Consider the following 11,168-nt stretch of genomic DNA (forward strand, 5'->3'; position numbering starts at 1 on the left):
TAACAGAGAAATAAGTGTCATTTAGATATTTAGATTTATTGTCAAACTTGCTGATTTGCTCCAGTCTTTGATTCACCAGGCACAGTAACTATACCACAGGTAATACAGATCCAGCACTAAAGGGTCCTGGAGAGTTTGGATAGTCTCTACAGGACAAAATCTGTGAATTGACTGCCAGTCAGCCAACACACAGCCTTTACAATGAGCTAAAACCTGGTGGTCACGCCTTGAGAACACAAGATAGCCTGTTATCTGATTTATCATTATGTTTAACATACAGATTTACAGCCTCATTCTAGCCTCAATAATTTAATCTAACAACAAAGGCTGCTCTTTGGGCATTAAGAAACACATTAAAACATGATATAAAATATAAATTATAACATAGAAAAAACTTGGATAAATGGTAATAAGCTTTTTTTCCTTTTTAAGGAAGGTAAGGAATTGTTTTCTTCTGGCAGTGCAGACTTTGATCAGTGTCCTGAAGCAGGGGTCAATTCAGAGGAAAAAGGTGTGTTTTTTTAGTTTCATTTCATCAGTGCATGAAGGCAGACCTGGGCTTGAACTTGTTTTGCCTTCACCCACTTCCTCGTACGGGCTGTGGGGCTGTTGCTCTGCTATCTAGCACACGGTGTTTGTCTTACTAGAAAGAGGATCCTTTTTGTAAAGACTCTGAAGGACTATTTCTTCTTCATTCACCAGCATCAGAAAGATTTTTCACCCCTCAGTTTCAACTTTAAGTCTACAGGAAACATTTGTGTTGGGTTGGGCATGTTGTTGCCATGTTTTTTGAGGTAAGAGAAAATCTTTGTTCACTATGTGTCGACTAGGTGAATACCAAGACTCTAAACTCAGACTGAAAAAACACAAGTGTTCTCATTTTGCAATATTGATTGCTTAACGTTAGGTTTAAGCTTGTTGAAACTTTTCTTGTTCTTAAAAAAATCACTGAAAAATATGTCATATCCCATGTGAAGCAACAAAGAGCTCTTTTTAATCTAACAGGGACAATAAAAGGTTAACTTGTAATGATGGCTTTAGTGCTGTTTACTCCCGTTAGTAAGGTCCTGTTAAACCACGGCGACAACTTTAAACACACTCACAGCTGCAGCATACTCAACCAAATCCATTGTAAGATTTAGTTCCTATACAGACAGCAAGCAGACAGAAGCCTTCAGTAGTGTTAAAAGAAGAAAATAAACACATACTCTGGTGCCAGAGCTAAATTACTCTGAAAAAGGTTATTGATCCTAAGCGAGCGTAAATAACAGACTTAATGAGCCACATTTAGATCATTTGTATTCACCGATGTTACTTCATATGCTTTACAGATGTGGTTGTGGATTTTCACTGGTCTTAATGTCATCTTAAGTGTGCATGGTTTTGCGAGTGGTGGCTTCCCACAGTCGTGTGGATCGTTGTTACCCCAGCATGACTCATATGAACCTCAAAAAACTGGAGCCCCCTTTGAGATCTCTTTCCAACAAGACAATGATGGAGATACTTATACAGGTACAGAGAGTTTTTGACCCAGTTTTTTATGAGAGTGCTTGTTGCTATAGTCATTCCTTATAACTGCGAGGATTCTAACACGTCTGTCCACAATATTTTTTCCTCCACTGCTGTTCTTCAGTCTCTCTGCGCAGCACAGGCTCAGTTTCATTTTCAGGATTCATGATGGACGCTCGAGAAGAAGGTGAAACAAAACCAGTTGGACAATTTTCCTCGATTGGTTCAAACCCAATCACTCTTCTGACCTGTGACCAATCTGTTGTAAGTAACTGATCAACTGTATATTTAATGCAATTCCACATTCATTCAGAGCTCTCATGAGAAAACTTTGATTTGGATTGATTTTGATGATCCTCTCACTGTTGGTCTTGATTATTATTGTATGCTATGTAGAGGACATCAGTATTTACAACAAGATGTTTCATTGCAAGCTAAAATCTCCTCACATGAGCTTTAAATGAAGACACTTAAAATGAAATTTGATGGTTAATCAAACATCGGAGGTCAAACTTTCTTAAGTTATCTTGTGGATGTGATTAACTTCTGTTGTTGTTTTCAGGCCTCAGCTGTCAGTCAAGCAAACAATCAGCCCAAGACATCCCTTGAGGTTACATGGACACCACCTCAAAATCACAATAGAAATATTGATTTGCGGTACTTTAACTTTGTAGAGATTAAAAAGTGAAGAAACTCATCTAGTCTGGTCGCATTCAATACTAATAACTGATGGAAAATTATCAACCTTAAAATACTGTTTGTGTCAATCTGTTGCAGAGCCACATTTGTGAGGTATTTTGATGTGTTCTGGGTTAATGTCACAAAACGTATCATGAATGAATCAACAACTACAGCTGCACCAAGTACTACACCGCCAACCACAGCGCAAAGAAGTACACAACCGGAGACTACACCGCTTATGACACAGTCAAAGACTACACCGCGTATAACACAGCCAAAGACTACACAGCGTACGACACAGCCAAAGACTACACTGAGTCCACAGCCACTGACACGAAATTTTACAGAGGTATGGATGAATTATGTATGACAGGAAACCATAGTTGATCTGATGACAATTTTGACATTGTTTTGACACAGTTTTTACTCCTTCTTTTTTTTCTTGATTCCTTCCCAGATAGCCACTACAATGATGGAGGCTGAAAGTGCTCTGCCGGTTCTGAAAATGGTTGGGTTGTGATATACTCATTTTATTGATGTTGTCGAACAGAAGAAGAGTCAAACAAGGCATTTATTTTTCCCTCACATTTTTCTTCTTTCAGGAGCTGCCCAACATAATCATGTTTTGCACCATCAACAGCCACCTGTTCCGTCGTCTTGAAAGAGTAAGTCACTATGGGACGGTAGGTTGAGACATGCCATGGTATCAGTAAGTAGTTCCCCTCCTCACACATTTTGTGTTGTTTTCTTTGAGATTCTTCATGCATGGGCAGCCATTTGTCATATTAGTTCATGAAATTTTAGTCATATCAGACCGACCAGTAACAAAATTACAAATTAGCAGCAATAGCCTATGCGGTTTCTCATTGTGAGATTAAATTTTATTATTATTTAACTGGGTTTAAGTAAATTCATCTGAACTCAAAGTCTCTGAGGTAACTGAAACTGCTTTTTTCAGATTTCAATTCTATTATGCCTCGTGCTTTCTGGAGCAATGGAAATAACTGCATTAGGCTTGGAAATTGCATCTGATCCCACACATGTGAGTAATTAAAACTTGTGTACATCTTTCCACATCTTTGAATTTCTGAGTAGTCCTAAAGTTGTTTTACCATTTCCTGATGCCGGTATGCATGTCTTCTTGTGTTTGTCTTTGTTAAGGCTGCTCTTATTGCTCTGGTGAGTGTGGCACTCATCTTGACTATTTTGGAGATAGCAATTGTCTCTCTGCCACTAGGACCAAGTCATGAGCTGTGAGTTCAACCTATGAACAATCAACACATCTACACTTTGTGCAAAACTGTTTTTTTTTTTTTTTTTTTTTTTTCAGAAAAGCCAAGTTGTAGAAATTAATGACTTGAACTTAGGATGTGAATTGGAAAAGGTAGCAGCTTTTGTGTTTGTCTGTGAGGGGGAGAAATGTAAAGGAGACAGGTTAAAGACAGTGTTGTAGTACTTGTGACTGAACTAGGACTGGACTCAGACAGGATGATGAGAGGGACTCAGATTTATTGAGTGATAAGGACAGTTTTATTGTTTTTGGTAGCTTTTTGTGCACTCATACATAAAACAATAAAAAATACTTGCATATTTCGTATCATGTAAAACATAAAAATTAGTTTTGTAAAATTAAGCCGAACACATCTTGGGTTACAACAACATTTCCAACCAGAATGAGGTGCAACACACTTTACATTTGCTGTTAAATATTTGAAGCAAACACAGGAGCAGTGCAACAAGCAATATCTAATAAAACTGTCTAAAAGATGACGGACTACTTCATGAACAGACACCTGTCCAGAGGGAGCACCAACCTCTGGTCGCTTTGGTCTTTAGCTAATTTTTCAAATGGCACAGGTGACTTTTTCCCACAGCTCCATAGTTTGGAAGATGTTGAAATTACATATTTACACAATGAGAGGCACAACTGAGCTGATTAACAGGCTGTAAGCTGTGATGAAGGATGTTGAGGTTTTGTAGCATGATCAACATTCTAATTTCTAAAAGATTTGAGAAAACATGGACAGGGGCAGAAAAAGGGTTTTACAGGGAGTGATTAAAAGTGAGAGATAAGTAAGAGATAACTACAAATACCTTTTTTTTCCTCACAACCTATTTTTAATTTTAAACTGGAAAGTAAGGAGCATGTCCACTGACTGGTGAAGGTGAGTGTCCACCCAAAAAAGCCTCTCACCCCAATTCTTCCTCACCTGTACTGTTTTAACATCTTGCTTCAGATTCTTTTCTTAAATTTCACACCATGAAAATTGGGGTTCAGGGGGATTAGAGTCTATAATAATCCAAACTAACCTATAGGTTTAACTTTATGAAACACTTGAGAAGTTGGGTGTACCCCTTGATAACTCAGCCAAGCAGTCCTCATCTATCTTTACGCTCAGGTGATTGGAGTATGAGGGTCATAAAGTATGGGATATCCTTTACTGGGCACTTCACTTTTTCCTTATCACACAAGTTCCTCATTTTTGTTTTAATTTGTTTCTCTTTGTGCCGTTCAAGAAAGCACATCTGTGACCTTGGTGCCAAAGTGTGTTCTGTCATCCATGTGACTTGTTCAAGTAAGGCGAAAATAATGTGGCATTTGGGGGGAATAATGGCCATGTGATATTTTATGTTACAGTTATGATCAAATCCCAGTTTTCTTTGCTGTAGCTTTTTGTATGAAGACTCAAAAGCATGTGAATGTAACAGTTTTTATTGTTTCAGCATTGTTCATCTGTTGATCTGTCTAAAACACTTCTTTCTATCACACAGTTGCTTTCATCTATATCGGTTTCTTGGACATAACCGACAGACACAGCAGAGCACCATGGCCTCTGTGGGTGTTGATCGCATACACGGCGTGGATGCTACTGTTTGTGGTTTGGATTTTTGTAATGACAACTCAGAAGCACGTCATTCTACGGAGCAGAAAAGAAGGTGAATGATATGATATGATATGAAGTGGGTTAAAAAAATAGCACAAAATATATAGCAGAATATTTAAAGTATGTGTTTCCCGTCACAGTGCGTTCTGTGAGCGCTGCCCCCAAAGGTGGAAGGAAAAAGGTGAGATCTGGTCCAATTAATGACACGCTTTGTTACTTCTCTGTATCCTTTTGTCAGCTCCACATCATCAATAGAAAGTCAAATTCCTGTCTGTTTTCATCTTTCAGAGGAGGATCCCTACAGGTGTTCTTGTGATTTCATGTATCTTTATAGTTGGGACTGCTGCTTTTGCTGCAGCTCTCATTGGTGGTATTTTCCAGCCTCCAGAAGAGTAGCAGCAAAGGTGTGCCTTTACCTTGACAGCATTTGAATGTTTTTAATGCTCTTTGCAAAACTGGTAATGATTTCTCATCAGACAGCATGCCAAAAAAAAAAAAAAAAAAAAAAAATCAACCGGTTTTAATTAAAGTATTAAGTAACATGTACTATCAATAACAGCAACAACACTGCACATATAATGTCAGTGGATTTTTTTTTACACCAAAGACATCAAATGTCAGCTCTCTGAGTTTTTCCACCAACAACGTGTATTTTAATTTTTTAACAGTGGTATCAGAAGAGTGCTGTGATACAATGAAAAATGAATATTTTTAAACCTGCATACTTGAAGCACAGTTGTCCATTTATTTCAAAAGCTATGGTTAAGTATTTCAAATGTTTATTGGTTATGTAAACAGAGCTTTTTTTCCCTCTTGCATCACACTTTGTGTGTTGCACCACAGCTTTGAAAAAAAGATTAAGAGAAATGTGGCATGAAAACAGTGGTGTAATTCATTTCTTTGTCTTTTCTTGTGCCATTCATTGTCGTTCCAAACAACCCTTTTTAATCATGTGTTTGTGTTTAAGTAGTCTGTCATTCTGGCTGATTGGCATGGATTCATGTTAACGTTGTTTTGTAAGTTAATGTCATCATCTTGCTGCAAAACAAACCGAACTATGGGGAAAAAAAATAAAGCAACCTTACCTAACACAACCTTTGTGTTCTCTTAAGTTCACTTTTTTGTCCTCCCTGTGATTTCATGTGAGACCTGCTATTGCATTAAGTTTTCAGGGTAGTTCAGCGACTCTTCGTTATATCACTTCCCTTTCTGTTCTTTGTTTATTCATTTTATAAACAGTCTACATGCTGGCCCTCCTTTTTTTTTTTTATAACCCACTGTAGGGAAGTGTTTCTGCTCAAACGCCCCGGCACGTCTTTATGTTTTCCATAGAAGTTTGATAGAGTAGATCAGATAACATTTAAATGTTTGTTGAAGTTCTGCTTTGACATGTGACATATCTCTCTGCACCAAGCACCACCATGAGAGCATTTTTTAGTGATGTGATCATGGCTTATGTGAGTTACTGTGGGGGTGGGCTGCTCTTATAGGGGGAAAAAAATAGCTCAGATAATTTTCCAGCACACTAACAGGTCACTGAGTTTATATAATATTGCTGACTTCAATTCAACTGGCCACTGTCTGTCTCAAAAAATGTTTCTTTATGTTCTCTTGTTTTAATCAAGATTCTTGAGTTGAGGTCTTTATTTTTAACATGCTCAAGAGGAAAAAATAATGGGTGCAAAATGTGACAAAGGTAGAACTATTGTTAAACAAAGAGAAATGTTCATTCCCAATTCAAAGTTGTGTCAATGTTTGCTCTGTTTCTGTGCATAATTTCTAAACCACATCATTTTCTTATTGTGCAAAACAAGCACTGTGGTTTCAAAAAAAAAGGCTTTTTATGCTACAGTTACTCCAAGGTGAGGTCAAGTCATAAAGGAGTTATGACTTTATGATTCCTAAGATGGGAGCTGTCCACCAAGTTTGCAGTGTGTCAGTAAACAGGTTGATGACTCACCTGATCACCAGACTGCTGCCAGGATATAGGTGCATGACTTTCAATCACAGAAAATGACTAAACCTGCTGCAATTTCCTTTTTGTGTTAAAAGAAAGCAGAAATGCAGACGCACCTGATTCATTTTGTCTTTGATGCTTCTTTTCTAAAAAAGCACAGGGCACATTTCACACCCTTCAGTCTCATACCTATTTCTATTGAAAACTCAGGCAAATCATTGAAGAAAGTATAGCAAAGGCAATCATCATATGTAAAAGGTGTTTGGACTACACTACTTCCTTATTGGACAAAATGGTGCTGTGTTGTTGAGTTACTTCCTGGTTACGGCAGTATGAACCATGAAGAGCAGGTGATTATTCTTCAGCAGAGCACGCTGAAAGTAAATCAAACCATGAGTTGTGTCACATTCACCCCTTGTAAAAACAATCTTTATTAAAGATTTAGCACATATTCTATAAAGAATTAAAATGTTTCAAGGTGAAGGCACTACAGTGAGTGGTATCAAGCCTTTCTGGTTTTTTTTTCTTTTTTTTTTTTACTCAGCAAGTTGAAGCAGATTTTATTAAATGCTGATTACTGTTTCCTTAAAATATTTCTAAAGTTGAAATCACTTTGTGAGAACTTTCATTTGAGCTTAAACAGCAGAGTTTTAATATATGTAAATTAAGAGTTTTGCAGTGAACAATTTATAGATGGCCTGCAGCTGTCAAAAATAACAAACAATTACAAATACATCAAAAGTATGCAAAATCTCAAGCAAAAACAAAGCTTAAAAGAGCTTGCACTCTTGGCTGTTTTTAAAGCAAGATACCTTTTTTTTTAATATTTTCAATCTTGCATGTGAAGAAAGAGATAGTCACTAATAACAGAAAATCAAGATTAGATGAACAGCAATTGTGTAGGATTCACACATTACTTCACAATAGTGATGCCAGTAACACGTGACTCTAATATGATCACTTTTTTTATAATGAGCAATCTAACGTGTTACTATTTCAAACCAGTAATCAGATTTAAGTTACTTATCATGTGTGTTACCACAAGTCAAGTTTTCAGCATGAAAACAATTCACGCGAGATACGACCATAAAAGCTTAAGAAGTTGTTTGGGGGAAAACTCATTTTTTCACTGTAACTCCCTCTACATTATGAACTGAACCCTCTGATTGGCATAAATCCATCCTTTGATGAGCAGGGCAGCATAACTTGACTACCTGCAATGAAGAACACTCTGACAAGCAGGGGAGTGTCCAGACATTTTAATCTCTGGTGCACCGACCAGGGCACTAGGAATTGTGTATTTTCATTTATTTGGATTTGGAAAACTGTATTGACGGACAACTACTTTAACAAAAAATGAAACTGCTAAAAAAAAAACTTAAATAAAGAGTTTCAAAAATAATAATTCAAGCTAAATTTGTAGTACAATACAAGCTTTTTTTTAGTCATTTTAAAATTCCAGATTTTTAAATTTAAATTTTTTTAACTAAAATTGTGAAGTACATATTTCACAACTCTAACATTTAGTTTAAGTTTCATGTATGTTTTTGTTAGAATAAAAGGTGTGACCTCAGTCCTGGCTCAACCTGCTGAATCACCTGCACATGCCTTGGCTTCTTTGGAAAAATAACCACCATGGTGATGTTTTGGTTTCACTTCTCAAAATAGAAACAGACAGAGGAGCCTTGTTCATTTAATATACAGACAGTGCCAATTTGTTTAAGTTTAATGGACACTTAGGAGCTTTTCATAAACAAAGAGTTGAGTTCCCAACTGTCTGATTTCACTCAAATTCTGACTCATCAGGAATAGTCATCATCAGTACATTGGGTTGGTAACCAGATTATTTGATGATTATACAGGTATGGCATTAACTAACAAAAAAACTAATCGAAAAGGTCACATTAATGAAAATCAATCATTAAAGGCAGTGTAAAGCAAAATCAGACGTTTTCTTCTAAACACCTTTAGTAGGTCCAAAATAAAGTTCCTTACAACATATAAAAGCCATTCCACCATTTAGAGTTTAATTGTGGAGCTAGGCTTCACAAACTTATTTCTGTTGCTTAGTTTCTTTGTTCAGGATTTAATGGGCCGTCTCCTACGACAGTTTGCAGCTAGCTAACCAGTCAGCCAACCAGGCATGTCACCTCCACGCTGCTCGTGCATTTTTTCTGGATGCCACAGTGTGACAGTGCAGGGTATGGGCTCGGTTGGCTTATTTCAGTTTCCTATGGAAACGGTGGATCGATTTTGTGAAGAGGAGCTGTGGGGAGTTCAAAATCACCACCAACACCCTTGTCTGCAGTGTCCACTTTACCTGCTGATAGTTACAGCAACTATCAGCAGGTAAAGTCTGTATTTCTGAAAAGTCCACTGACACTGGTCAGCGGGGCTGAACTGGACTGAACCGACTCTTCACTGCCGGATCCTCCCATCCCACCTACGCCAGGTGCCAACAATAGACAACCATATATAAAGTAGACAGCGTGGCTGCACCGTTTATCATTGTACGGTTTTGAAGCCAAGATACCGCCATCTCAGGCGCCTCCATTGTAGCAGTTAGGAGCCAGAGTCTGCGCAGTAGAGAGGATGAGGGATTCTGGGAGAATCTGAGTGGAGCTGGGTGACAAAAAAATATATATATTTTTTCTTTCAAGAGTCTTATCACTTCTTGACTCTCCCTCCCAACATATTTTACAATCCCCGAAAAAAATACACCAGAACGGCAGCTGTCAATCATCGTTAAACGGTATGTCAAGCCTCGTTTTTAACCTTGTATGACTAATGAAAACGAAACTTTTCAGAAAAAAGAGGACTTGGATACAAGACCGCCAAATAATATCTTCAAATCACCACAAAAATAGGACGTGAGAAACATTTCTACGAGGTGTAATAATTTTTTAAAGTTTGACCACAGCCCATCTGGAATGGCTGGAAAGACGTATTTAAACCTATACTGCAGCCAGCCACCAGGGGGAGCAGTTTTTGTGGAGACCTCACTTCGAGCCGAACAAGCGGCCGTCCATTTTTTTTTACAGTCTACAGTGCCAACATCACGGCCACCGGCATTACGTGCCCGCCGCGGACCCTCTGCACCCTGCCTGCAGCAGGTGCTATGTTCTCCGCTACCGGCAGTATCTCCCCGCCACCGACTCTCTCCATTCCGCCGACAGCAGGTGCTATCATCTCCGCCACTGGCATTACGTGCCCGTCAGAAAGCGTAAGTGTGTGCTTATGTCATAAATATTGTAAATTTGGGCAATTAAATGCATTTTGTGGCCCTGTATGTAATCACGGCATGGTTTCGCCTCATTCTCTGGGCTGAGTCCATCTGAAAACACAGCTTTATGGTAACATTTATGCGCACCAAGCTATGACAAGGACTGGGGTTACGTTTGTGTGTGGCGAAGGACATGGACCGAGGGACTCCAAAAATGAGCGCCGTTAGCGCGTTTCTTTTTCCGGGACGTTGGTTGTTTTCTCCTGAGAGAAGGGAGCAGCTGGCTCAGACGGAGGAAATGCGTCAGCTTTCATTTTTTGTGCGCATGCACACTTGTCATTCCAAAACTAAAGTTACTGATGGAAACTGTGAGGAACAAGGCTGAGCCCTTTCAGTGTCTGACTCAGAGTCAGTTTCTGGATCAAACTGGTAGGGCTGGATCCGTCCCATGAGGCAGCTAGCGCTAGCTTCCCTTGTTAGTGTAGCTGTCACCGTCGCAGTTACACGGAGGCGGCTTCCTCCCGCGTGTGGGCGTGGTTTCAGCGCTGCTAACTGGTACGTCCCCAGCGTCTCACTGCAGGGAGAAGTGCTTGTTTTTCCATGATTTTGAGACCTAATTTTATATACTTAACCATTTTTTTAATCTTTCAAATTTGGCTCAGTGGTCTATGACACGTGTTTCTTTGCTGTGACAAACCAAAAACATAAATTTATTTCTGCTTTACACTGACTTTAAACACCAAGCCCTTACAATGGCATCTGCACACATCTCAAAATACAAGTTAATCTGTTACCAGGGGGGGTATTGCACAAAACCAGGATAAGGGATTAAGCTGGCAAACATTGGTTATCCTGGATGAAGTTAGCCTTAAGTTGGTTGAACAAAAGCTGGTCAAGTTTATCCCAGACTAGT

General features: G+C 38.7%; 1 protein-coding gene across 3 annotated transcripts; it reads left to right on the forward strand.

Moving 5' to 3' along the window:
• The first annotated feature begins 629 nt into the window (after positions 1-629).
• LOC141789274 (uncharacterized) lies at positions 630-6,157 on the forward strand. 3 transcript variants are annotated; one of them, XM_074668646.1, is made up of 13 exons: positions 630-794; positions 1,332-1,512; positions 1,634-1,773; positions 2,072-2,166; positions 2,287-2,539; positions 2,648-2,698; positions 2,793-2,855; positions 3,149-3,232; positions 3,352-3,443; positions 4,708-4,766; positions 4,963-5,127; positions 5,216-5,256; positions 5,364-6,157. In XM_074668646.1, exons 1-13 carry the CDS (start codon positions 783-785, stop codon positions 5,469-5,471), a joined length of 1,344 nt encoding a protein of 447 aa, XP_074524747.1. In that variant the 5' UTR covers positions 630-782; the 3' UTR covers positions 5,472-6,157. The 3 variants fall into 3 exon arrangements, with proteins under 3 accessions (XP_074524747.1, XP_074524746.1, XP_074524748.1); XM_074668645.1 differs by having other exon boundaries at positions 5,216-6,157; XM_074668647.1 differs by having other exon boundaries at positions 1,373-1,512; positions 5,216-6,157.
• The last annotated feature ends 5,011 nt before the right edge of the window (positions 6,158-11,168 follow it).

The sequence above is a fragment of the Halichoeres trimaculatus genome, unplaced genomic scaffold (assembly GCF_033239565.1).
Source record: "Halichoeres trimaculatus isolate MK-OKI-2021-1 unplaced genomic scaffold, fHalTri1.1 fHalTri1_scaffold_4, whole genome shotgun sequence".
NCBI lineage: Eukaryota > Metazoa > Chordata > Actinopteri > Labriformes > Labridae > Halichoeres > Halichoeres trimaculatus.